A 27,059-nucleotide genomic window follows, 5' to 3' on the forward strand; every position below is an offset into this window, starting at 1 on the left:
AGGTGAAGAAGAGGTGAGCTTCCAAAATACAAGACAGACGTGAGAGTTAAAAAACAGTAAAAGGGACCATTATGGCACAATGGAAGTAGAAGGCCAGTACTGGTCTTTGTCTCAGAGCTTCTACTTTAAACTGACTCTAAAAACTGAACTAAACATTTTTACTTTTTTTCTTAAGGTTTTACTTCTGTTGCTTAAAAAAATAATTGTGAGACTTTAAGCTTTAGGAAGAAAGTGTTTGACATTTAGTATTCAGTTTACTATAAAATATCTAAATTAAATTTTAAAAGGTGCTATTATTGTGCTGTTATCTGTTAGATTAAAAGTCCAGTGTTTTAAGATTCTGGGAACACCACTGCTAACAAAAGCCCTTTACTTCAGGCCTTATTTGAATCCAGATGGATAAGTTATATTAAAAAAATACTTCAATGCAACTTTTGTGAAATGGGGAAAGTGCCACGAAACGTTTTTGTACCAGGCTGGAAACATCTGCGTGTCTTTGAGAACTGAGTTGCTTTTGAAATCAGCTTCAAGTGTTGACGAAACACGTCCATCACTGACGTAAAACGTAAGCACACGGCCCGCGCATCTGGTGGGTGGATGTATGTCCCCGTGGGAAGAAAAAGTCAGCTGAAAAAAGTCGTCACTTTGTCACAGGAGTTATTTAATCCCCATATTTTTATTACTTAATGTAAGCAGACACATTTAATCGGTGCTCCGATTATCTGTACGTTTTCTCATTGAGTAAGCAAAGTTTACGTTTGTTAGCTAGCTAATACATTTGTTTCGAGAAAAATGTCTTTAACAGTTAGCTGACTCTTTTGCATAACCTTAAGTTAGCTGGCTTATCAGCTGATATATCTTTGATATTTTCACGTCTTTATCTTTCTCGTAGGAGGAGATGGCGAAAGGCAAAACGAAGATCAAGAGCAGTGGTAACAGGAGATACTACTGACACAGATATTTGCTAATTTAGCCGCCGAATATAAATAATTATAAGATTAATTATGGTTTAAAATAAGTTGATTTTGAAAAAAGTTACGAATTTGATTTCAGTCCATTTAAATGAGTGTGTTGTGCTGTGTCCTGTGACTCCTGTCTTGTGCCAGAGAGTGATTACCAGTATTTAAACTGTTGTAAATGACTTGTTGGCCTATAGTCTACCAAACATATCTCAACATATCTCTGATGAATGATAAAAAAGTCATTTTTGTCCAGAAAGAAAATTTCTGCCACAAAGTAGCAATCAGTTTTTGGCAAAGTGACTTTTATATATCCTTTATTTATAGATAAAACTCTCATTGACATTAATTTTTTTTCAAGAGATTTCTGGCTGGAAATATAACATCATCTATAATGATATTTTATGTGGAGTAAAAGGACTGGATCGATTATTACTGATTAGGTACAATAATGCAGAGTCACAAAACAACAAGCCATTTCTTTGTATAACTATTTTGTAACTCCTGTTACAGAAGGCTAACACAAGATAAATAGTAATAAAGGAAAAACATTTTGGAAAAATCCTACTAATAATACATAAATATATATAAGGTATTATATAGTAATTTTACTTGTCTGGCCTACTTGAGATTAAACTTGCTGTACCTGACTTAAGAACTAAAAAGGGTTTGACTCTCCTCTTTGACATAGCACCAACTAAATGTTAATGGTGAGTATATGTAGTGATTCTTCTCTACAGTATTTGATTAATTGAACGGATTGCTTTGTTTTAAGAAGACTTAGCTCCACCCCAGGCTCGGTCACTCAGGTCTAGAAAGAGGGAATGTCCAAGTGATGACATTTCTCTAACCGATGATGTTCAGGCTCCACATCAACAGGTACTTTAGGTGATTGAAACAGAACCTACATTCACATATCATTAAGACAAGCTGCTTGATTCTCTTTGTCTTTTCTTTAACTTCAGGATGCTGAAGAGTATAACACAGCAGTAGTTTCCACACCACCACAGTGTCCTCAGTCTCTTGCTCAGGAATGTGCTAAGACTACAAATCAGCAGGAAGCAGATCAAGCCTGTGCCACAAAACAGGAAGAAGATGCAGGCTGCTTTACAAATGTGGAACTTAAAGAGCAAGATGCTAACAATCCCAAAAATGATTCTCAGCTGGAGGACCTTCAAGTACTTTCTGAAAATTCCACCAACAAGAGTGGAACAAATGAGGAGGAAATGGATTTAGATGAATGTAACAGATCATTGTATGACACACGCACAGATCAGCTCAAGGTCTTCTCGCCTATCACCAAAGAACATGTCCAGTCCTGCCCGGTTGCTTTGAATGGAAAGGAGAACTCTGATGTGGAGAGCAATCAACACACTGGCCCAGAAGAACCTACCAACGTGTGCTTGGGTGATGTCACAAAGGGGTCGGTAGCAGGATTGCCAGCCAAGAAAAAGCGAAGGATGGGCATGTGCGGCCTGACAGAGAAGGAGCGGAGTCATTTTTTAATGACACAAAAGCGTGAAAACGGGCAAAACAGAGAGGATAAAGTGGAGAAACCTATTTGCGAGAACACAGCTGAACCTGTGACTGTGGAAAAAAACACATCTTCACTCCCGTTACCATCCTCACCTCCATCCATCCCAGCAGACGGGCAGAACGGGGAGCCGAGAGAGGAAGAGATAAAGCTTCAGCCTAGTCACTGTAAAGGAGATGAAAGGTAAGTGTAATATTACATGTATTAAATTTTTACATTTATTAGTGTTTTACACTGTTTTAGCAACCAGCAGTGTTGGAAAGGAACAATAACACAACTACTGTTACATTAGTTATATTTTACCTAAAAGAGAGGTTTCACGTAACAGTTTTGCTCATTTAAAATTTAAACACCATGAACTTCAGTTAATGATTAGTTTTAAATACCTTAAATATCAAAATGGAGTTCAGTTTAGACAGTTTTATTTTCCAGAATTGAAAATCACAGGACAAAGAGAAAAATTAAGATTGCAAAGTGCTGTTTTCATTGCGAGTCAAGATGTTAAATAACCGTTTCAGAAGAGGTTTATAAAAATTCAAATGACTTTTTAAAACTGACTTGTATATGTAAAATACAAGAGATACTAATTTGTCATTTCTTTCTTTGAGAACACACAGAGCAGTAAGTGAAGCCTGTGCTGCTGTCAGTCCTTCAGATGGCTCCACCGCTGGTTTCGATTCCGGCTGCTCAGAGGGAAAAGGTTGTGAGCGTGAAGATGGCATAGTTACTGATTCAGAGCAAGCCGGTGACTTAGATCACCTTGCAGGAAAAGAAGCAGGGGAGGATTTGGGCAGCCAAAAACTCCAAGAACTCAAAGTTTGTACCAATGAAATTATGGCTGAAGTACCTGAAAACCAAGAGGAAGCTGGCTTAGCAGAAGCAAACTGCAGCTCTGCCATGTCTTTCTGCACAAGTCAAGATGAGAAGACTGTCCACCTGCAGGCTCTCCTTCTGCAGGTGGACAGTGTTACTGGAACAAGAGATGAGAAGGAGGAAGAGGTCAGCGGGAATGTGTTCAGTGGTGATGGAGCTGATAAAAATGCCTCCTGTTCACACACCAGTATGGGAGGATTAAACTGTGGCTCTGTGGAAATCTGTGAGACTGCAGCAACACCCAGTGTCTCAGAGAGGAAAGACAGTGTAAGTAGTGGCGCTAAAACCTAAAACGGAGGGAAGGAACAGACTGTTATGCAACAGAGTATTATTTTGAGAATAATGTCAAAATGTGGCGATTACAGTTGTTGTTTCAAGTCAAACAACATCCACAGCTTGTATAAGCTCTACAAAATGCCCTGTGTAGATGAGCTAGGGAAACAGCTTGATCAGCTGCCATTGTTTCCCCTCTGTACTGCATGAGGGCGTAGCCATCCATATCCTTGCATCTGTCCATTTACAGCTATTTAATTTTGCAAGTATGATTTCACTAACTCATCAGCACAAACCATTTTTTAGAGGTTGTAGCAGCCGTGGCACGTCTATGACCTGAAACAACAATTTTAATCTCCACATTTCAACTTTATTCTTCTTCTATTTTAAGGACTAAAGGACTAGATCTTTCTTCTTATTTTGCCCTTTTGTTCCCCTTAATGATTCATTAATGTAGTTTATAATGTCATCACAGTCTTTCACACTTATGCACCACCAGTAAAAGCACTGGGCATTAGTGCTGAAACTCTTAATCAGTTATTGATTAAACTGTCTGTAAAATTATAAGTCATTTATGTTAAAAATATGAAGAACAAATGTTTCAATCTTGTGTGTTTCTAGTATATTTATCTGTGTTGATTTACAGTCAGTTTTCCTTATGTTCTCTTTACTTGTGATGTTAATTTGACAAATTAATTATTTTAATATTTAAAAAACTAAACTATGAAATTAATTAACTGAAAATAAGCCCAACATAAAATAGCTACTTAATTAATATCATGTGGAAAGAGCATTTATTGTTTTTGTTTCTTTGTGTTTATAAATACAGTGTGATCCTGATGAACCTGCTGCTGGTCCGTCAGCTGTTCACGCTGATCGCTCGCAGACACTCTCACTCACTGCTGACTCGTTTGGATCTGGGTGCTTAGATTATGTGTCGGACTCCCAGCTGAACACCATCGTTCTGATGTAAGAAATAAGCGAGGAAATACCAGTATATCCGCTGATACACAAAAGACTGCACACACGAACAGTCGGATGCTTCAGATGTACAAGTCTCTGTATGTGTATCTTTCAACTCTACTGTGCTAATTTTACTCAATATTCAAGAAACTGTTTTAAAAAAATAGTCTCAAATATAAAAAAAGACATTTTTAAGAGACAATACTGTCTTAAAGTTAAAAATGTACTTTGGTCATCTTATGAAATTAACAGACAAGCTTTAACACCTCTATTTTTAAATTATTCCGATGTTTGTGTTTCTATAGTGAGGATGAGGCGATGCAGAAAGAGGAAGACCCTGATTCCTCAGACTGTGATGAAGATGGTACAGACCTAATCTGCGGACTTATCAGAGAACTCTCCTCTCTAAAGTTAGTACATGCCATTCTTCTTTCAGCTACCAGCATCTTAGCGTCTCTTCCTATAGGTAACCTTTTGACTTTCACTACCATTAGTCAGTTTAATTGTTTTTATACTCGCCTCCCTGCTGTGATTGGTTGGGGGTAAAGCATGTGTGGTCAACTCTGCCAGCTGTAGATCTCGTCTGGTCAAAGATGAGCAAGAGAAAGTATGTAGATGTGAGAGAGACCGACATTTAAGTGGCAAATTTGCTTGAATAATCCTGCAGCACCTTTAAAGTCCATGACATTTATCTGTTATTACACACCTCTCCCATTCTTTAAACCAGTCACTTAAAAGGCAGTTCTTGCTCTAATTTCTAACTCCAAAATTTCACTAGAGCAACTTTGTAGGTTGCACATGTCCAAAAAAAAAAAAAAAAAAAAAAAAAAAAAAAAAAGAATGTTTTATCTCCCTTTCTCTTCCAAGCAAGGCAGTTTTCTTCTGATTGGGTGCCCCACACAAAAAAAGCCACAGTTGTGTGCCTGAGATGACCAAAGTAGGGCCATCTACTCTCACTGACATTACACAGAGCCAAGATCAGAAAAACAGTAAACCCCATGAATTCCTCAACCTGTTGTGCATCGTCGACATGCACAGCGGGTTGAGGATGGTAAAACAGAATCGCTGACAAAATTAAATATAATAGTGGCTTCTCTCAGCCTCCCAGTAGATGCACCTATGGTACAAATTTGAAGATCGTTGGTGATTTGCAGAGAAGTTGACCTCTGACCTTAAGGTCAAAGTCATTTGGATTTGAACTTGTCTGAGATTTTTACTAGATGCTTCTCTGGGATTTATCTTAAAGTCCTACATCGCCTCATTCTTGAGTTCACAAGCTTAGGTGTCCATGACGCTTGTAGCCCACCCGGCAGGTTGACAGATACAGAGTTAAATTGTCATGAATGAAAAATAATAAATGTCCTCCATCTTTCTTCTAGTCGGAGAGTCATGGCTGCTCATCGAGAGCTGGAGAGTCTGCGCCGTAGCAGTAAAAGTTCAAGGAGCTCAACTCGTTAAGAGAGTTGTTTCAGGTTTCTTCAGTCCTTATTTTACTGCTGCCCCAGTGGTTCACTGGTAAAGAACATGTTTTAAAGTGTTTACTGTTCTGGAGTTAACTGCAGCTCAGTTTTGTTTTGCTTTTTTAGTTTAATGACTCATTCCACTTCTTCCCAAATAAAGATGGATGTTTATTACATGCGTCTTGTCATTGGTGATTTAGTCACATTAATTTGAACATGGCTCATTTAAAATGTCAAAAAAAAAAATTCAAAATTGAAAAATGACAACATAGAACGCAAATAAACTTAACCAATTTAGTTATTTATAACTTTTTAGCACACAAGAATATCCACAGAGAAATTTTCAGACTTTTTCCACAAAGGCAGAAGAGTTACAACGGCGTTAACATTTTTTAGAAAAGCCACAATTACAGTTTTCAAAATAAAATAATCTATCCTCAAGAACAGAGGCCTACTTGCACACAGAGAAACAAGAACAAGTCACTCATTTTTAAAAAATTTAAAATGCTGACATGGTCACATAATGCTTTACCTGTTTTAGTAGAGTTATTAATGATGACTGCATCTCTTATAATGTTTGACAGTGTTATAATCCTTCAATGCATGGACAGGAAATATGAAACTGGATATCAGCTGGCCACGTTTTAAAAGTATGTAAAAGAAACATACATTAATTTTTTGAAACATGTCTCCTCCCAAACATAAAATCTGGCAGTCGTTCTTGAAAGTGCCTCTCAAATCCAAACACCAAACAGCTGAGGTATTTTAGGCTGGCAGGACCAGCTGCAAAGAAACTCTAATCAGCTACACAGCAAACGAACCAAAGCATGCAAATGAAAAGCACACAAAAGCAAAACCACACTAGTGCTAAAATAAATACACAAATAGAAAAAATAAAGTCACACTAAACGAAACGAGGGTCCTGCCTTCTGTGTAGTGTCTTATTGCTCCTTGCCACCTGCTGGTTCAGCGTCTGGACTTGGCGTACACGGAGCTGTATGCGCTGTCCACTTTGGGGCAGAAGCGCTTGGTGTGAGCCTTGGCCCCCGTGGCTCCACACAGAGGACACACGTACTGGCGCAGATAGGGACACAAAACATCTCCTTCTTGGTTCTTCAGCCAATGGGATCCGTAGACCAGCTCAGACTCTCCGTTGTGTTTACAAAAGCTGCAGAACATGCGCTCAGGAGTGGGTAAGACTGCCTCAGGTGTTTTGAAACGACTCGTCTTCTTTCGATCTTTTGGCCCCCGGGAGCCCGGCGGGTTTTGCATCACTTTCACATCAATTGCGTTTGGTGCATACGCCACACCATCCACTGGATCCGTGCGAGCAGGGGAACGCATTAGTGCACATTCGCGGGAGCAGGGATCCGGCGCGCTCTCTGCTCCGAGGCCACCTTGGCGAGCTGCGTTATTGCGCACAGATACCATAGCTTGACTCATGTCGTCACACTCCGTGTGATGAGCTTTGGACACAGGCTGGGAGGATTCGGAGACGGTGCTGCGACCCAGGATATCTCGAATTGTATCACACAGTCCCATGTAGTCTCGCCAGGGCTGGAAACTTTTGCTGTCGGACTCCATGACGCGTGGCAGGTGATGAAGGAATCCCCAAACCATTCCGTTCATTCTAGCTCCACTCCGGCGATGTTTTCGGCCCCTTCGGGAAGATGACCCAGTTTTTTTTACTTGAAACAAACACCAGCAGACAAAACAGCTCGCGTTGCGCACAGAATTTACGAGTAGTAATTGAGCACAAGGTGTGACCTCACCAACAGCTCAGCAGCCAGTCACGTGAGCACGTGTCCAACGCGTGCGGCCAATTAAAGTGAATTTCCTCCAAATGTTTGCGCAGCCCTTGTCGAGGGTTAATGGGTACATAGATTTCATTTTCTGTACGTAAACATATTCAACATGCTTCAATATCAAATTATATATGTCAGTATACAAACTTTCATTATTGGAATAAACATTAAAATAAATTATTTTATTTCGATAATGACTGAAAAGTTAAAGAGCCAGAAATACATAAATCATTCTATATATGTAGATGCCTTCTCAGTGCCCATCTTAGTCCAGTTGAACTACTATTCAGAAATTTTGGATTATACCCCCCCCCTCCCAAAAAAAAGTTATGAATTTGCTGAGCTTCACTTGATTCGAATAAGTTAAACCAGTGATAAAGGCCAATGGCATCTTAAAGAACCTCATGGTATCACCCTTTAGTTATGCAGCTATAGTCTCAGACTGCTGTGAGACCTCCCATGATGAACTTTCCACCACTCCTTTTCACTCCCATTGTTAATATGCCACTATTGCATGCTAACTTATGTACTCTCCCCTGTTTGAATTTGGTCCCCTTTTGTCATGCAAAGTCTCTATGCTCCTTTTACCCTTGCGTTGTCCTCGGGATTCCCATATACTTGTTTGCCATTCACCTACGGGTCGTTTTTGACCTGAGGACAACACAAGGGTTTAACAAGTCATAGCAGATGACTGCCTGACCTGGTCCAGATCCTGGGTCGTCATCCTGTTAAAAGGGAGATCTTCCACTCTGCTGTTGCAAAGTGTTGTTCACAGCAGGGAATTACAGTTCACCAAATTCTTGAGGTTCTCTCTAAAATATAGTGCAAGTCTACTGACAACTTTAGATCACAGCAAACAGCACTGCATCCACATGGAAACAAAAAGAAACAAAAACAGTGGAGATAAATAAAATTCAATATTTATTGTCAATTCTAAAAAGGGGAAATTGAGTTTCTGTTGAATAAAATTGCATTAAAATGACCAATCTAAATGTGGAGCATGGGGCGTGTTCCCAATCCTGTCTGCTCCAGCGTCCCATGTTTCTGAGTGCTGATCAACATCTCTGGATCTACACAATACAGAAACAAAATTTAAAAATAAGCAGCACTTTCATAAAGTCAGGAGGAAAGGAGTTTGCAGTATATACACAGAAGTTGTATCTGTTTTCATGTCACAACCCCCCACCACCCAAAAAATACTTTGTTAAATAATTATTGCATGAAAGGAGTGCAGGAGAGAACTGAAGAGTCATATCAATCCACCTGCAGTTGTATGGTAGATTGAGGGAAGAGTAGAGCTCAGGGGTGCTGGGAGTTTGGACTCTGCCTCTTCCCTGATGTAATCCAGCAACGGCGGCGGTCCCTGACTCAGAGGTTGATGGAGTAAGGGGAAGACAGCCAGATACGTTTGTGGGTCCCAAACCTGACAGACCTGGAGTCAAACATGTGTGTGACTTCAAAGCATTTGACGTAAATTATTTAAACCTATTAAAACGACTTCACTCACTGAGAGCAGTGCTCTCTCTTCTGTTGTTGTTTGGCGCTCCTTTGTTAAACAGAGGTGAGTCACACAGATATTGCTGCTTGAGAAGAGAGGCTCTCTGTTGCTCAAAATCACAGCGCTGCAGACAAAACATTAAAACACAAAGCAGAAAAACAAGTTGCATAAGAGAACCACTTGAAAATGTACAATCCTCCAGTGTGATGGTGTCCTGATAAACTATTTTTTATTTTTTTGACAAACCTTATTAGGGAACTATCAGAACTGACAGCAAATGACATTTATATAACCCTTTATAAATGAGTCTGCCTTATTTTCTTCAAACCTCACGGCTCAGTCGAATGGCGGCATCAGTGAACGACTGACGTTCTCTTTCAAAAGTCCTCCTCATATGATGGAACTCTGCCCAGCGCACCTGAAGACGTTCCCACTCTTCCAAAAAGTAGCTATCAGTAAGTTCGGAGGGGATGGGTGAAGCAAGGGTATCCTTCACAAAGAAATGAGGGGGAAAAAGTCTGAGACTAGCAAAAGTTTACAAGACAAAGAATGTTACCTCATATTAGAGGGCAATACCTGCAGCATTTGCTGCTGCAATCTGACAAGATGTTGACTCTCTTTCAGTTCAGCTTCCAGCTGAGCCAAAAGCTTTTCTTGGTCGGTACCAGCAGTAGTCTGACCTGCATGAACACTGTAATTCTTAAAAGTTTTCCAGTCAACACTCGATACAGTCTTCTTTGACCCAACAATATTTCACAGATTGTTTTAAAGTGTGTTTGAAAGAGGTTTACCTTCAAACATGATGCCCGGTAGTAGCCTCTGCACTTTCCTCCAACCCTGAACAACCCCGCCTGTCACATGTTCACCAAGTGCTTCCTCAGCTTGATCCAACCTTTTATCTCCATCCTGGGCCTCATCCATCGACTCTGACAGGGTCTTACATCAAAGTTTAGATCGATTTATTGGGATTGGGAAGATGACTCTAATGTTAAAAATATTCAAAAGCTTTGAAAGTGTATTTATTATCTTGACATTATTTTAGTAGCTATTCCAGAACTTTAAACTTTACATGGTCTTCATCAGCAAATGTAATTTGTGGTTTAAGGCAGCAGATTTATGAATATATGATCAGTCACTATAAGGTTCATTAAGTGTTGTATCATTCCAAATGTTTGCAGCAGCAGGGATTGAATCTCTAAAAGGATCTTGTGGTGGGATTGTGTTTTCATTTGACTGTTTTTGGATCAGTTCATTCAACATCACTTATTCAGCATCTCTGGTGTTAGTTAAGCCTTTGCCCACCTGCTCCATGTCGACTCTGAGTGCATGAAGTAAAGTGGTGAGGCTGTGACGCAGCTTCATCGCCTCCCTGAGCTCTGCTTCTCTTCGCTCCAGCATCAGACGCAGTGCTGCCTCTTCTCGTCTACGAGTTGGAGAGAGCAAGTCAAGATTAGGAAGAGCAATTTGATGAGAGTCCAAGATCAGAAAATGCATGAAAATAACCAGCTAACGTACTTCGCAGTAGATCTGAATGATTTAACTGGCTGTTCTTTTTTGCCCCAGCTTCCAGGTGGAAAGTTTAGCACCTCTATGGCTGGATAGAAAAATATAACGGGTTGAAAGTTACAGGATGTGAGAAATATTTAAGAGGTAAGCAAACTGCTGGGGTTAATCTCACCTGGTCCTTTCTCTCCATGTCTGTCAGTCATCTGTGACAGTCGCTCCTTCAGTCTGTTGGTCTGCAGTTCTCGCCGTCGCAGCTCCGCTTCCTGCTGGTTACATTGGAGCTGCAGATGGCCGCACTGACAAGTGGAAAGATATACTTTAGGAATTGGAAATGAATATGAAGGCATTCATTTAGAAAACCCTCACACATGCTTTCATCTTACTTTGACCCGCTCACATCTCAGCATGTCCTGAAGCCTGGCCACATGCTCATCCATCTCTTTTAGCTGCTCCTAGAGGGAAAGAGTTCACCTTGTCTCCTTAATCTGAAACACAAATCTGTGCTCTTAAATTTATTGTAACACACCCTCAGTGAGTCTCCTTGTTCCTCCCTATCAGCCCACCAGGAGGCGCTTTGGGGGTGCGCATTTAGAGGGTTGAGACTGGGATCCCTAAACAGATGAGAGTCTGCAGGAGAAACACAAAAAAGCAAGTAGGTGGAGATAAGGTGAAATATGAATACAAATATGTCTTTTAAAAAAAAAAAAAAAAAACCTGTGGTCTGGTAGCTTAGATAATGTTCTTTCAAGTGAAAGGATGTCATTACCTGAGTACTCCTGTCTGTCGTCTTTTCTTTGGACAAACCTGGAAGCCATCTGGCTGCAGTATACGTATAATAGCAAAAGGTAGATGTTTTTACAATTCTAATTGATGTGCACAACATCTAGGAAACGCTGCTATATATAACTTTACAAAGGCTCTCACCTGAGCAGCAAAAGCTCCTCAGGTGAGTCCAGCCTGTGTTCACAGGTGATGGCACTTTTGTTAATTATCACTGACAATGATGAATGAGGAGACTGCAGCTTTAGACCATTATTCAATCAAACTACTTATTATAAAAGAAATTCCACTACTACTTCTCAAATTGTTGCTGTGGAGATTGAACAGCACAAGATTCCTGGGGGTGCATGTGACCGACAACCTCCTCCAGTGTCAAAGCTCACCAGCACGTGCACTTCCTACAGAGGCTAAAAAAAAAAAAGACTCATCCCAACCCATCGGGCTTCACCATTTTCTACAGAGTCACCGCATGGAGTGTTGCATTCGTCTGCAACATGAGAGTAACAGTGTCTCAGAAAGAACGGCACTGACAAGATTATCGGGGTCTCACTGCCACCATCTGGGGATCTGGCAAAGGAACGCTGCCCTTCATGGGCAAAAAGGATCGTGACGGTCATCACTCACCCGGTCACTGGCTGTTTTCCCTCCTGCCTTCAGGCAAAAGGTATCGCAGTATAATGTGAATTTACCCAACTGCCATCAGACTGGTAAATTCATAATGTACATCATAAATGGATGTAGTACAATAACCTAAGCACGACTTAGCTTTTTCAGGTTTCTTATATAAATGTAATGTTTTTTGACAGCTGCACTAGAGCATTTTTACATGGTGCCCTTTTTGTTTTTCTGTGTTCATAATTTCGTTCAGCAATGCATCTGTAATGTATCGACTGAATGCCAATAAAGAAATCCAGATGGGTTTTTTTTTTTTCCCCGTTTAATGTCAAATTAAAAGCAGTACCTCGAACAAGAGCAGCAGTGATAATTTGAGACGTCTTTGCAGTGTCACACTGCTGTAAGTCACAGTGTTCGTCATCTGTCCCGTGACTTTGAGCTTGCTGCTGTATTTTGTTTTCAAATGCATGAATAGAACAAATGCAGCACATTATCAACATTTATTTTATTGGGGGTTTTTTTTTTTTTTTTATGAAGACACTGCCGTTATCAGTATATTTTTCTTGATTTATAGAGGTGACACATGACAAACTGATGCTGGTGAGATCCTGGAGATTTATGACATGTGGGCAGACACTTACTAGTGCACAAAAGTTTGTGTTAACGTAGAAACATGCCACTTGCATACAAGACAGATGGTCACTGGAACTGGGTCAGTGCATGCCTACCCTAAATATTCATTTAAAAATCATAAATGATTTCATATTCAGCTGTTCAGATGGCTTTAATATCAGATTAAAAAAGTGAAACCACGTTTCAAAATGACATCAAACTTTTGAGCATCACACTTGATGCAGTTCTCTGTTCCTCAGATGCACTTTACACAATATATGATCTGGAAAATGTTGATGTTTGCATATCCTTCAGTCTTTTCACTTTGACTATAAAACACCTGAGACTGAACCTTCTGACCTGCTAATGTGCGAGTCGTAAAATAAGTCAAACAAAAAAGTGACACTTCATAATAAACATTTTCTTATGCTATCTGTGCAAAGGATTAACATTTCCTTAAAAAAAAACCATAGCATACAGATTTTCATCAGTGTTCAAAAAAAAAAAAAAGTAATTTAATTTAGTTTCTTTTGAAGGCTTCCCACAAAAGCAACGTTTATAAAGATACAGACTAACAGCAGTGAAGGTTTTGGTTGATAGTAAAATGATTCCAGTGTGGAAAACAACTATTGCAACAAGTCATTGCAGTGGATTCATTAAATACAAACATTATCAGAAATGTTTCTAATGTGATATACATTCAATTTCTGCCACTATCCAAATAGAGTAAGGCCATAATGTGTTTTTAAATTAAAGACAGGTACAGATACAGGCAGGTAAAAGCACGTCTAATGGGCTCTTACATACATACAGAAAACAGCGGGACAATATGTTAATGAACAATCACATGCCCTAAAGCGAGCGGTTAAAAGTGTCGTAAATCAGATTATTAGAAACACCTTTTACATAATCACAAATACATGAGCAGTTTCTTTTGGCCACATATAGACTTAGTCCTGTGTCTGTAGTGTTAATGTCTGTGCTTTGTAATGACACACTTGGCGTGGATAACAACATGTTCCTATTGCTGAGCAGCACCTGCTTTAAATTAATGATTGATTGTACTTCCACGTGTTACGCAGAATACAAGAGGAAGTTACACTTGCACTGGCCGTTAAACATGGGCTGAATTTCACTGACTGGAAAGAGACACTGTTCAGTCAGTAAATGGAGAGTGGACATGTTAAGTACTAGGTAAACCCAGAGCGGCTTAATCATTAGTCAAGTTAGTGTGAGGAACAACTTTTTTTTTTTATTTTTTTTAAACATGTAGAGTTTAGACCTGCTTTTATGTAACAGATTGGAGTTATGAAGCCATTAGTTTGGCAAACAAGTGGAATAACTGCCCCCCATAATCCCTCCTCCCCTCTCCCAAAACCCCCGACCCCTGTGTGCATCATCCCAAGAGGTGCTGCAGGTAGATCTACAGCGGCAACAACTAGAAGTGAAGAAAGCCTTCAAAGAACACATCCAGAAATCCTCCGCGTCTCCTTCCGCTACACAAAAAAAAAACAGAAACATGGAAAAAGAGTTAAGCTGCAGGCCAAAATGACAAAAATCAGTAAATCAATAAAACACATCTGATGACATCTAATGATTTACATGCATGCTAAAACTCTGAGTTTGTGTTATGAAGGTGGTTCACTTGGTACCAAGGTACATCGCCATGGTAACTTATGCTGCAGAATAAACCTGCTCCAGAGGAGTGCATGTTTGAAATTCGAGATAAAAAAGGTATGAAATCACTGCCTACGGACCAACCAGTTCTACAGAGAACAGCTTCAGCATTCCTAGAATATCACTCAGACCTCCGTGTGTAGACAGTAGGAGGACCAAAAGTTTTTTTTTTTTTTATCTTATCATCATCTAAAGTCTTTTGTCTTTCTCTAATGAGCATCAATAATAAATCCATACATACAATAAATATTCCTAGAACCATCTCTATTTCTTCCCGCCCCCCCCCTTGTTGGCTGCAAACAATTTGAAAAACATTTCATTGTTCTAAAAGCCTTAATGCTCGCTCCTAAACCAGAGCACTGGTTTGTATGTTTTATTCTTTACTCTGGCTGCAGCTGAAAGGATGAACTAAAACAACAACTATTATAATCTGTAAGATTCTCTTACCAAGTCTTAATACCACATTATGCGTAATGTTATATTGTTGCTTTATTTACACAGTCATCTTTTGTTTTATTGCCAACTTTCCTTTTTGACTTCAAATAGGCCAATCTTTATTAACAAAGTAGGTCTATTCTGGTCTTACTTACAAAAGTGCTTAAACAAATTACTAAACAAGTGGACACGCACTCAGCTGCTCTCAGTTTGTATTATGTGTGTAACCTTCATATTTTTCTAATATCACGGTTTTATCCTTGCAAAATCAGCCACTCTGCTGCTAAACAGACTTATTTGTGTTTGTTATCTTTTGTGTCAACACGCTCCATGTGACCTCTCAGCCTGACTGATGATGTTAGGGTAAATGAAGCCAGATAACAGAAAGATCACAGAGGAGAGCAATGACAACACCACTGTTGGTTTTTCTCGGAAACATTAAGGTCAGGAAAATTCCTAATTGTTTGTATAGTCAACTCACATTCAGCTGTCAAACACATGCATACCTGACCAGGCCAGACAGCATTAGGGTTTTTGCTGTTTAGTGGAATACGTTTTAGCCCAAGCCAAAAGAAAAACACGAGTACTTGGATATAATATTTTGTTCTTATCAGTGTTTTGCTTAAAGCACATTTTTGTTTTTCAAAATGTTAGAAATAACACAAAAACAAGTTTTTGTCAAATGCTTCCTTTTGTGTAACACAATAAAAGCACACACACTGTTGCAACACACAATAAAGCAAGCTTTAAGAAACAAATGAAGCAACACTTCAAGTACTGCATGCTATGTTTATCTCTTATCTGTTTTTTCTACTTTTTAATTTTAACTATTTTTAATAAAATATTCAAATATTATTTACTTATTCTTACTTAAAATATTATTTGACTATTGTACCTTTTACTTTTATTTTCTCCTTTTTCGACATTTTTAAAAGCAGATTTCATTTGTCTTTTATTAGTTTTATTATGTCTACGTGATTCTCTTATTTTGTAATTATGGGTTTGTTTTTTTTGTATTTTGTGTTTTCAGTTTTGTCACTGCTGGTTCTGCACATTTTTGCAGACTACATAGTCCATTTGCCTCCATTGAAAAGCACTTAACTTTGGTTTTAAATTTCATATTAAAATTAGTGACTTAATTAATTCACATATTTAACAGGGAACTACTCCACCTATGTTTTAAAGTTTTTAGGTTTAAAGTTAGAATTAGGTTTAAGAAGCTTGGAAGTGCAATAATATTACTGAATGCTTAATCATGCTTTGTGTAGATACCAAAAATAATTAAAAATAATGACAGTGTAACAGCATTGAGTGTGGGAGTAATGTTCTGGGTGGTTTGTACTGTAGCCTTACTGGAACAGGTAAATAAAATAGGGGCATCATTACAAGTATTATCAACACTTGGCCTTTTCCTGTGGTGACAAGTAAAAGTATTTCATGTGCTCTTAGTAGCACATGCAGCTTGGCAACCTGATGTAATTTCCTGAAAAACTCCACCCAACCTTAACAGACAAGTAAAAACTCCAGTATAGCTGTACTGGGTTTATATTCTTAGTGCTGGAGAAACTGTGGGAAAAGCAATGCCGACATTGTCATTTGTGTAAAACATAAATAAGTTTGAGAAAATATGGTGGCAAATGATAACATTTCAGTAAAACAATGGTTCTATGGATGTTTTTTGGATGTTTGTAATTCAAATAAATGGGTCAGCACAATGGTGCAGCAGCTGGCGCCATCAATTCACAGCGAAAATATTTGGGGTTTTAATCCGTTGACCTGCTGGGGCTCTCCTGTATAGAGTCTACATGTTCTCTCTGTGCCTGCATTGGCTGGCTCCAGGCTTGAACATCTTTGCATTAGTGCTGTGATAAACTGGTGACCTGTCCACAGCTACAATAGGCCCCACTCATGACCCTAAACAGGATAAATCTGTTAAGAAGACTGATGGATAGTATACACTTAAATGGATGTACTCACATGTGTCGATAAAGAAATAAAACTGAACTTAATGTGTTTTTGTCCCATTTTTGTTCTCTTTCCATTTGCTTCTGTAGGGTCAGATAATGTGTAAATATACGGTTAATTTCCACTGTTATGCTGATGACACACAGCTATATGTAAATATAAAAATCCTTTGAAGGGCGAGGACGAGTAAAAAAAAAAAGCCGCCCCGGCCTGTTCATAGTCTGTTTATATTCTAGCCTATTTGCCCCAAAGGCTGGGTGGAGCAACCCTAGTGTTTGTAGTAGTGCTCAACAGCATGATCAATTCACTTTTACCAACAATAGAAAAATTTGGACTGTGAAACATATTTAGGGGCACATGTGCGTATAATACGACCAGCCCAACTAGCCTCTTTTTATCTCAACTAAAAGCCTGAAAACAATTACAATTGTAATTACAATGAAAACCCTCACAGCCTTAATCAACCCACCTGATCTCCAGCCTTTCTTTTATTTAGAATAAATTAAAACCAGTCCAAATACATGCACACCATCAGGACAACTGACTACTTGCAGAAATCCCATACAGGCACAGGATAAACAGTGAGATGCCACTGTTTACTGTGGCATCTTTAAATTCATCAGATTTCTTGTAAACTTTGCTGCAGGCTGAAGGCAGCTAACCTCAGTAACTCCTAGCATGAAAAGCTAGAGTCCTTCATGTTTGTAATTAAAGCTTTAATTAAGTTAGTTTAAGCTTTAGTTAATATTTTTTTGTGTGTATGTAAAATAAAACTGTAAAATTAAAGCTGTTTTTGATAACATGGAAAAGAACAAACAGGGCTGTGGGAGAAAAAAAAAAAGCTTTTCAATCACGTGCCCAAAGTTGCGACATTGGATGCCGCTAAGACTTGTCTCTATGACGTTAGATGTTGGATGTCACAAAACTTTGGTTCAGTGATTCCAAATCTGAGGTCCTTTTGTTCATTTCCACAAACCTGACCTGTAGCTTGGAAAACAATCATGGAAACCGGTTCTCCTACATTGAGGACTCTGCTACCAATCTGGATGTGATGTTTGACTCAGAGCTTTGTTTAGACAGTCATGCCTTCTCCAACTAAGAGATATTACCAAAGTTAAAACTGTTTTAATCCCAAGCAGACCCTGAAAGTCATCCATACTTTCAACTCATCACATTTGGGCTTGTAAGTCACTCTGTGTGAGTCTCAGCCAAAAATCTCCAAATTCAAAGAGACAGAGTCACATCGCTCCCATCCACGTGACACCAAACTCACTGTCTGTAATTGTAGATTTGATTTTATATTTTCCCCAGTTACCTTTATAGTCTCTGTGGGCTAAATTAAGTTCACTGACCGGAAAGGTGCTCTAGCCTGTGAGCTTCAGGTCAAGCAGCGTAAAACAAACTTTGCAGGAAGGCGACACACAGAAACACATTTATGCATTTTTGGAGTCACCAACTGAATACATGCAAATTCCGGTGGCAATGCAATGCATGCAATTTGCGCTGCTGTGACTTTACCACACAGCTTCCTTGTGATGTTGTTGTAAAGGCTCTGAACCTTCCTCCAAAACAGATGTGTTAGCAAGATAGCTCGACATGTATAAAATGCATTCCTTGAGCAGAGGAGCGATGCACCGCTTGACAATTTTAAACTACAACTAATTTTATTTACATTTTGTTTTTAAATCAAATATCAGGAATGTACTTTAAGGTAACACTACATTATTTAAGATAAGATAAGATAAGATATAGGGATGGGTACCGGTGTCCGGTGCCATCATGGCACCGGTTCTGACATAAACGGTAGTAACCAGACCGAAAAGCAGCGCACATTTCGGGGCTTTATTTCGGTGCTTTTTTTTTTCCTGAGCTGTGATACACTTTAGATTCTAGCCAATCATTTTACGTTTCCGAGGATAGTAGGCGGGTCCAGGTACGTACGTTCTTTTAGAGCAGAGCCACAGATTAAAAATGCCCAAGGCAAAGCGGTCAAAAGTATGGCTGTACTTCACAGCAAAATATGCAAACTCAGCAGCCTGCAACAAGTGCTTTAAGCTGATACTGTCAAAGGAGGTAACACCTCAAATCCTATGAAACACCTGGCGATGCATAGCGTTTTTTTTTTAAAGCCGAGAAATGCGCCGTATTTGATAGCTTGCTGCGAGACCTCACACCGTGCACATCTACTGCGGGTGGGTTGCCTGTTATCGGACCCGGAGCAACATCCCCCAAAAACCCGAAGAGGAGAGTCCTGGCCCCTAGCCCTGCCAGTGTAGCAGAAATGATGACGGATGATGATGCTGCAGCAGCAGCCGTTCTTCTCTGCGTGAGTAGCTTAATGTTGTTCGTGTGTAATTTACGTTGAGTAGGCTAACCAGTTATTACATTAATGCATGTAAGGTGAACTAGCAAACATCATCATAGCTACATGCGGCTGTCTTCTTGTTTGATGGCAGATACTCCCTTCACCCTGGCCAAAAAGGCTAAAATGACCAAAGAAAAAGTGGAAAACAACTAAACATGAGAGGTTTTTGGACAAAGTTTGTGTTTTTCCATTGTTTAAGCACTGCTTCCAGCCAAGAGTGATACCATATAGGCCCCATCAAATTCTGATTCTGAAAAATGTCCATTATGACCCAGTTAAAACCCTGCATTTTTTTCCCGCCCTAGTTTAATTAAATATACAGTTTTATACACCCACCAAATGAAACCTCCATGTAGGAGCAAGCAAGCCTACCTCAGAACAGGGAGCAGGACTTGGGGGGTCTGAAGGGATTATCACTGGAGGGGACGCCCATCAGGAGAGGATCCTTGGAGGCGTTTTGCATACAGAAGTTTTTCAGATCTGCGGCAGCCTGGGACACCTGCAGAGCCAGACACACGAGTGTGTGTGTGTGTGTGTGTGTGTGTGTGTTGGGTGGGGGATCATGAAAACAAAAACAGAGTATTTGTGATTCCTGCTACAACCCTTTGTACCTCCCACTCTCTCATTTACATGACTAACTGGCTCATTTTTTTTGCATAACATTTGCAAGGAACAGTTCCATACACGAACGGGTGTGTCTGCTGTGTATCTTTGACAGATTATGCTCACAGTCTCCTTAAGATAATCAACCCAGGGAGGTTTAACTTTCAGAAATTCCATAAACGGGTCACTTCTCCTGACACTTTATAGCGACTTTCTAAAACAAACTAATAAGCAGAAGAAACTTGTTCGCTTGTAGCTGCGATTTAAACTACCAGAAAGCAATCTGTGAGTCTTAAGTGTAACTTAGTGTGGACAACTTTGTTGAATCTACGGACACAGCGTCACTTCTACGGTCGGTCTCCGCCATTCAGCAGCAAGAACAGCTCGATCTTCCGTGTTTGTGTGTGAGTGTAGCAGGGGTTCGTTCGTACCTTGATCCTCCGGATACTGGCCTCGAACCGGAGCTGCTTCACGGCTCTCTGGGCGATAACTAAGTTGTTGTTGGCATTGTTGTTAGACATGGCGACGGCTGTCGGTAAAGACACGTTGAAGGCTGTTTCTTATAAACTGCCACCACCGAGCGAGAGGAAATTTACCCCTAACGGCTCCAAACTAAACCCGAGAGGGGAAACATCGTCCACTGGTCAGTGCCCCGCCCCGCTGCGCCAATGAGGTACTGGATTGGACTCTAGACCCGTCAGTCAAAAAGTAAACTCGGAGACACGCCCCTGAAAACATTAACCATTATTATTAGTTTCCTAGAGAGCAGATCTCGAGGGTATCCTGTGACCTTCAGCCACAACATTTATCACATCACTTAACGTCCACCAGTGTGATAGCCATATCTACAATAAAATACGTGAAAATAAAATAAGTGAGGGTAAATGACTCACTGAACACAAATCTAGTGTTTTGTTGGAGACATCCAGTGTAGCAACAGCAGGGCGTAATTCAGGGATTTTTACTTTGGTGCCTACACAATAGCATGAAAGACGGACATAACTTCCAGATCTGAAAAGCCAAGCCAAGGTGAAAGTGTGCTAACCTTTGCCTTCTTTTGATACTTTCCAGTCATACTGAACTTAAAATTAAGTCTGTTTGAATTGCAAATGATGGTCACTCAAAAGGTCTGACAGGATTATACAAGATCTGCTCCCTGGGTGTGTATTTTCACAGTACTCACCCACACATCGCTCATCATATCCACTTTCAAATCACTAAGTTGGAAGTGGCAAAAATGCTCACCTCGAGTGTTTGCAATAGGACCATACTATAGGATGGTCCTGTTGTGTAGGATAGGATAGAATAGGATCATACTAACAACTGGGTGACATCAAACTGGCAAGTAAGTGACTAGTTCAGCACTGTTAAAACAGTAAGCACAGTTCTAGTGTTAGTACTGTATCGGTATGAAGGTGATATCTCATGAACATTGTCACTGCATGAATACTTGGTCTAGCTATTATCTGATAACTGTTTTGCATTGTAATCGAGGGCTAAAAATTGAGCCAACACGGAAATGCCAAAAATTGTAGTTCCTGGAGTAACTTCAGGATGGCTTGAAAAACAAATCAGTCCCCACAGACTTCCACGGTAAAAACGGCCAAACAAAAAGTATGTTTAGAGCCCTGTGTAAAAATGGTGTTGGGCTATATTTTGGGCTTCATAATGAATGTGTAGTGGGTGAGTCTTTTATAACTTATCTGTCTGGATTTTGCTAAGATTTGCTTTGACTTCAAAATTAACCGGAAAAACCAACTTAACTTTAATTATGCAAGAGGATCCTTGCCTACAGGCTGTCAATCACTGCCTGTAGTTTAGAACCCATTGACATCACCAAATGCTGTGGTTCCTCCTCTGAGATGCTCTAACAGGCTTTTATTGAGCCCATGTTCAGTTGTTACTTGTTTGTGGGTCTTTCTGCCTTCAGGCTTTCTTCCGTAACTGTAAACTATGGTCTACTAGGGTTCAGATCAGGTGACTGATGTGTCTATTGAAGAATATCCCATTTCGTTGCCTTGAGAAATTCTTGCAGGATTTTGCTTAATCTGAGCAGAAAGTACAGTGGTGTACTCATCACCAGGAGTCACATCATCAGTAAACACAAAGTTAACTTGTTTCTATTCTTAACCATACATGCCAAGGCCATGACATTACCTGGTGATGTGGTATACTCTGGATCATACTCCTTCTTTATTTGACCACTCATGAACTCTTCATTATCTTGCTCATAGGTATATATGTCTTTAAGTCAAGATGTTAATGCAGTACTTTTGTAAAAACCTCTTGAATTCAAACTGGAATCTGCACTTCACTCATATCTAGAAAATTCACTGTTGTGGTGTACAGAGGATCACTGAAACAGTCGTTGACCAAAACCTTACAGACCTGAATTTCATCATGTAGTACAAATGACAGCCTCATGGTGACGCCAGAGGAAAAGTTATCAGTTAACCAAAGTCATTCAAATCCTCCACTGAGACACATACTACATTTAATGACAGATTATCAAGCAGTTGTTTTTCATCATATTTGTCACCTTTTATGCTGTGAAACGTTATAACTGGTTTGGTTATTAGACCCAGAGAGGAGCCCAGTGTTTTTTGAAACAGATGGTCTTAGTCCCAGTAATAAAGAAAAATAGTTGTGAACATAGTAATAATAATAGTTCAATAATTCAAACAATTTTTTATACAAATAAGAAAACAAAAACAAATACAAAAGAAAGTACATGCATCTTGATTTTTATTATTGATTAAATTGTACAATATCACAGCATTAATATTTATTATTTAAATATTAATATTTAATGAATTTGAAAAAAGGATTTAAAAAAATGAATATGCCCTCATAGAATGTCCTTGCGATATACTTGGATATTATGAGTTCACGCAGGTGACTTATTCCCTAATAGAAAAAGAAGAAATGGTGGTTATTGATTTGAGATCGATCATTAAACATTAGTATTGAATCTAAATTTGTATTCATACTCACAAGTGATCGGTCCAATGGTGATGGGATTCATAGAAGCTGAGTTGGAAACAGAGCGGCGTGTCCTACTTGTGCATGACTACAAGGAGAGAGGCGATGAGAATAAAGATATAGGATTAAAACCAGAGAAACCATTTTGGATTATGGAGTAGTGCTAAAGTGAAATGTGGAACTCACTGGTACACAGCTGGAGGTCCTCTTTTTGCACAGGCTGAGGCTGCAGTGAAGATAAATGTCTCTGTATTGACCCTGGAGCAGGAAGAGCAGAGCAGAGAAACGAGCTCGGAGGGACGAGCCGCTTTCAACTATTGACACCTTTAGGCGGTCAGTGGGACACCTGTGAGACAGGAGGGAGGAGATCAGCAGGGTCCATACACTTCACTGTATCTCACAAAGCATTGGTGAGGTTGGAGAGATGCACATACTTGTTCTGGATGAGAGGATATTGTGTGGGATCATCAGGGTTTGGTGAGTGAGTGGCGGAGCAGTCCTCCAGAACAGCTGCCAAAACTGGGTCTGTGTCCTCCACAGAGACGCCCACGTACAGAGGTGAACCCACTGGGAGGGAGACTCTACCTGGTGGATAAGACTCAGTGTAGTCGGAGTTGAGGAATAGAGACATGGAGGCTCGAGCTTTCGGACTTGAGCCTGAAATGCCTCCAGACAACCTGAAAAAAAGGAAAGAAAATTATATAATGCAATGATCTCTCAGACACTACTTGCTGCTATTCTGTCTTTTTCCTGGTTTGTGTAAGTGGAGGCCTTCAGTTTGTTTGCTTTGTTTTCACTTTATGTCTTTATGCCCACTGTGCTCCGGAGTGGACATCTCTAAATCAGAAGTCTGATGGTTCAATCCCCAGCTCTTCCAGACCATATGTTGGAGATGTGTGTATGTGAGCATGTGCCGATAAAAAGTGCTTCAAGTGCATAGACTCAAGTACTTGAACAAATTAATTTGGCTTGTAGTGTAAAAGTGCTTTGTGTGCTTAGTAATAGTGAAAAAGAATTGTGTAAATAACAGACCATACAGCTGATCTAAATTTTACAATAGAAGTTTATTCAAGTAAATGTGTTCTTGTTGTGTTAACTGGCAAATCTCCCTTCTCTGACTGGAAAGTAAGCTTTGTTTATTTATTGTTTTATTAGCTTGTTGAGAATTATGAACTCTGAAAAGTTCTAGATATTTATGTTTTTCTTTAATGAAATCCTCTAATTCAAGTTGGCAGTAATGATCCCCGGTTATGTCAATCAGAAGTCATTAAAATAAATTAATTGAATCGGTGAGTAACTTTGCCAAAACAGTGTCGGGCTCTAGTTTTCTCCCAATCAGACCAGGAGTGACATGTTTAGCCGCATATTCTCCTTAAATTGCTGTCTGTCTGAGTGGTGTCCAAAAAACCGATGGGGGCTTTACAAATAATTGGGAAACTTTTTGGTCTTGTTAGGAGAGATGTAATCCATCCCACTTTAGATGGAGCAGCTCTCATTTCTAGAAATCTGGCCAAATGTATTACCGGTAAACACCCCAAAAAGTCACTATCTAGAGTTGAGACCAGAAGTTGCAGTCTTCCCACATAGCAAACAGGTCTGGCCGGGATCCAGCATCAGGTGTTATGGCAGGGAGTATGTCAACAAGATGTGGGCCAGGTCTGGCAATGATGCACTCTTTATGTTCCTATTTTACTATTTTAGTTAGAAGACCCAAATTCCATGTTGCAATACCATACTGCTATGGTAGCCAACGTTTTAAATGGAGGTTTGACAGGTTTGTGAGTTTACACTTTATCCAAAACCTAGTAACAGTTTACTCATCTTTGCCAGTGCATGGCTGTAGCTCAGGCGGTAGAGCAGGTCACCTATTGATCGGAAGGTTAGTAATTAGATCCCTGGCTTCTCCAGTCTGCATGTCAAGAGTGTGAATGTGTATGAATGTAGTTAGAAAGCACTCAATTAAGAGGAAGTGTGTGGTTGGGTGAATGTGGCATGTTGTATAGAGCACTTTGAGTAATCTGGGAGAGTTGAAAAATGCTATATAATAATCAGTCCATTCGCTGTCTGAACAGAGTTTTGTCATGTTACCTTTGCACTATTATGCACGTTGTTATTACATGGCTTAATTAAGGTACACATTTGGCTGACATCTGGGGCCAGAGCTGAAACTGTTCTAGGCCAGCAGTGTGTCTGCAACTGGCCCGTGGCTGCACACAACTTACATATAGCCCACATACCGCAAAGAATGACAGCCCTTTGGTGGCCCAGACCAGGTTTGTCAGAGGTAATCCACACATGGGCCAGCAAAGGGCCGTCATTCTTTGCAGTATGTGGGCCATGTGTAAGCACATTGTGTGGGCTAGATCCGTACCAAACCCATTTTGCTATGCAGCTTCTCTCCTCCCATTATCTTCCCCAAACCCCAGACATAAAAAACACAAAGAAGAGAAACAAGTGAAATGTGGAATATTAAACATTGAGTCTCTCTAATTTTAGCATATAATTTCATAATTGATCAACAAATCGATTTACTCTGCCTTACAGAAACCTGGTTGCAGCAGGATGATTATGTTAGCTTAAATGCATCAACTCCCCGAGTCATACTAACTATCAGAAACCTCAAAGCACAGGCCGAGGGGGCGGTGTGGCAGCAATTTTTCACACCAGCCTATTAATTAACCAAAGACCAAGACAGACCTTTAATTCATTTGAAAGCCTGATGCTTAACCTTGTCCACCCCAGCTGTAAAACTCAGAAACCAGTCTTACTTGTTATCATCTATTGTCCACCTGGGCCTCACACAGAGTTTTTATCTGATTTAGTTCTCAGCTCAGATAAAATCATCATTGTGAGTGATTTTAACATCCATGTAGATGCTAAAAATGACAGCCTCAACACAGCATTTAATCTGTTATTAGACTCAATTGACTTCTCTCAAAAAATGTAAAAGAACCCACCCACCACTTTAATCACACTCTAGATCTTGTTTTAACATATGGCATAGAAACTGAACATTTATCAGTGTATCCTGAAAACCCTCTCCTGTCTGATCATTTCCTGATAGCATTTACATTTACAATAATTGATTACACAGCATCAGGGATTAGATGTCTCTCTTGTCTGAAAGTGCTGTAACTGAATTTAAGAATATAATCCACCCACTGTTATCATCTTCAACGCCCTGTGCCAACACAGAGCAGAGCGGCTACCTGAATGCTATATCAACAGAGGTCGATTATCTTGTTAATAATTTTACCTCCTCACTACGTACGACTCTGGATACTGTAGCTCCTGTAAAAAACAGAGTTTCTAGCCTAAAGCAGATGACTCGTAGCCAGGCTGACAAAAAGTCAGAGCACTGTTGAGCCAACCATGCCTTTAACTACTAATGATTTCATTAACTTCTTCACAAATAAAATTATAACCATTAGAGAAAAGATTGCTCATAATCATCTCACAGATGTAACGTTATGTACAGCTACTTTCAGTACCATTGATATTTTTTTTAGTCTTTTCCTGCAACGTGTCTTGTAGACCCCATTCCTGCAAGACTGCTCAAAGAAGTCCTGCCATTAATAGAATAAGGAATGGCTTATTTGAAGAGTTTCAGCCAGGTTTCAGAGCTCATCACAGCACAGAAACAGCTTTAGTGAAGGTTACAAATGATCTTCTTATGGCCTCTGACAGTGGACTCATCTCTGTGCTTGTCCTGCTAGATCTCAGTGCAGCGTTTGATACTGTCAACCATACTATTCTATTAGAGCGATTAGAACATGCTGTAGGTATTACAGGTACTGTGCTGCAGTGGTTTGTATCATATCTATCTAATAGACTCCAGTTTTTTCATGTAAATGGAGAGTCTTCCTCACACAATGAGGTTAATTATGGAGTTCCACAAGGTTCAGTGCTAGGACCAATTCTGTTTACATTATACATGCTTCCCTTAGGCAGTATGAGCAGAAGGCATTGCATACATTATCACTGCTATGCAGATAACACACAAATTAGTTCAACTGCAGGAATGTCTTAAAGACATAAATCCCAGATGACCTCCAATTTTCTGCTTCTAAATTCAGGTAAAACTGAGGTTATTGTACTCAGCCCTGAAAATCTGAGAAATATAGTATATACTGTTACCAGATTGTTATTCTGGA

The 27,059-nt window shown here is 39.7% G+C and overlaps 4 protein-coding genes across 11 annotated transcripts; 1 reads left to right on the plus strand and 3 right to left on the minus strand.

Moving 5' to 3' along the window:
• Window positions 1-465: 465 nt before the first annotated feature.
• On the plus strand, window positions 466-6,236 carry LOC120716766. Of its 7 annotated transcripts, none has more exons than XM_040004377.1 (8): window positions 466-688; window positions 893-932; window positions 1,735-1,838; window positions 1,925-2,676; window positions 3,111-3,633; window positions 4,469-4,608; window positions 4,908-5,012; window positions 5,982-6,236. In XM_040004377.1, the coding sequence occupies exons 2-8, from the start codon at window positions 899-901 to the stop codon at window positions 6,058-6,060; spliced, it is 1,737 nt and encodes a 578-aa protein (XP_039860311.1). In that variant the 5' UTR covers window positions 466-688; window positions 893-898; the 3' UTR covers window positions 6,061-6,236. The 7 variants fall into 7 exon arrangements, with proteins under 7 accessions (XP_039860311.1, XP_039860306.1, XP_039860309.1 ...); XM_040004372.1 differs by having other exon boundaries at window positions 470-741; window positions 3,102-3,633; XM_040004375.1 differs by having other exon boundaries at window positions 470-741; window positions 1,738-1,838; window positions 3,102-3,633.
• A 101-nt stretch (window positions 6,237-6,337) lies between these two features.
• Window positions 6,338-7,859, minus strand: nanos3 (nanos homolog 3). The gene has a single exon (XM_040004382.1). It carries the CDS (start codon window positions 7,689-7,691, stop codon window positions 7,029-7,031), a length of 663 nt encoding a protein of 220 aa, XP_039860316.1. The 5' UTR covers window positions 7,692-7,859; the 3' UTR covers window positions 6,338-7,028.
• A 908-nt stretch (window positions 7,860-8,767) lies between these two features.
• On the minus strand, window positions 8,768-11,784 carry si:ch211-286b5.4 (afadin- and alpha-actinin-binding protein). Of its 2 annotated transcripts, none has more exons than XM_040004379.1 (12): window positions 11,638-11,784; window positions 11,398-11,498; window positions 11,255-11,323; window positions 11,044-11,167; window positions 10,881-10,959; window positions 10,668-10,788; window positions 10,157-10,301; window positions 9,942-10,045; window positions 9,694-9,855; window positions 9,375-9,489; window positions 9,131-9,290; window positions 8,768-8,937 (listed from the first exon to the last, which is right to left on the minus strand). In XM_040004379.1, the coding sequence occupies exons 1-12, from the start codon at window positions 11,684-11,686 to the stop codon at window positions 8,841-8,843; spliced, it is 1,326 nt and encodes a 441-aa protein (XP_039860313.1). In that variant the 5' UTR covers window positions 11,687-11,784; the 3' UTR covers window positions 8,768-8,840. The 2 variants fall into 2 exon arrangements, with proteins under 2 accessions (XP_039860313.1, XP_039860312.1); XM_040004378.1 differs by having other exon boundaries at window positions 9,131-9,299; window positions 11,638-11,779.
• Window positions 11,785-12,756: 972 nt separating this feature from the next.
• On the minus strand, window positions 12,757-20,571 carry si:ch211-286b5.5 (uncharacterized protein LOC100003596 homolog). Its single transcript, XM_040004385.1, has 3 exons — window positions 20,355-20,571; window positions 19,693-19,819; window positions 12,757-14,374 (listed from the first exon to the last, which is right to left on the minus strand). The coding sequence occupies exons 1-2, from the start codon at window positions 20,442-20,444 to the stop codon at window positions 19,694-19,696; spliced, it is 216 nt and encodes a 71-aa protein (XP_039860319.1). The 5' UTR covers window positions 20,445-20,571; the 3' UTR covers window positions 12,757-14,374; window position 19,693.
• Window positions 20,572-27,059: the final 6,488 nt, after the last annotated feature.

The sequence above is a fragment of the Simochromis diagramma genome, unplaced genomic scaffold (assembly GCF_900408965.1).
Source record: "Simochromis diagramma unplaced genomic scaffold, fSimDia1.1 OVJJ01000487.1, whole genome shotgun sequence".
Taxonomy (NCBI): Eukaryota; Metazoa; Chordata; class Actinopteri; order Cichliformes; family Cichlidae; genus Simochromis; species Simochromis diagramma.

What these genes read in the sequence shown, in the direction of transcription:
- si:ch211-286b5.4 (XM_040004378.1), bottom strand. Translation starts at nt 11,686, where the DNA reads ATGGCTTCCAGGTTTGTCCAAAGAAAAGACGACAGACAGGAGTACTCA. An exon ending in TCAGAGTCGACATGGAGCAG is followed by an intron (nt 10,302 to 10,667) that starts GTGGGCAAAGGC and finishes CTTTGATGTAAG; the next exon opens with ACCCTGTCAGAGTCGATGGA. An exon ending in CCATTCGACTGAGCCGTGAG is followed by an intron (nt 9,490 to 9,693) that starts GTTTGAAGAAAA and finishes TTTTGTCTGCAG; the next exon opens with CGCTGTGATTTTGAGCAACA.
- si:ch211-286b5.5 (XM_040004385.1), bottom strand. Translation starts at nt 20,444, where the DNA reads ATGTCTAACAACAATGCCAACAACAACTTAGTTATCGCCCAGAGAGCC. An exon ending in CCAGTATCCGGAGGATCAAG is followed by an intron (nt 19,820 to 20,354) that starts GTACGAACGAAC and finishes CTGGCTCTGCAG; the next exon opens with GTGTCCCAGGCTGCCGCAGA.
- nanos3 (XM_040004382.1), bottom strand. Translation starts at nt 7,691, where the DNA reads ATGAACGGAATGGTTTGGGGATTCCTTCATCACCTGCCACGCGTCATG.
- LOC120716766 (XM_040004372.1), top strand. Translation starts at nt 899, where the DNA reads ATGGCGAAAGGCAAAACGAAGATCAAGAGCAGTG. An exon ending in CACTGTAAAGGAGATGAAAG is followed by an intron (nt 2,677 to 3,101) that starts GTAAGTGTAATA and finishes TCTTTCTTTGAG; the next exon opens with AACACACAGAGCAGTAAGTG. An exon ending in CTGAACACCATCGTTCTGAT is followed by an intron (nt 4,609 to 4,907) that starts GTAAGAAATAAG and finishes GTGTTTCTATAG; the next exon opens with TGAGGATGAGGCGATGCAGA.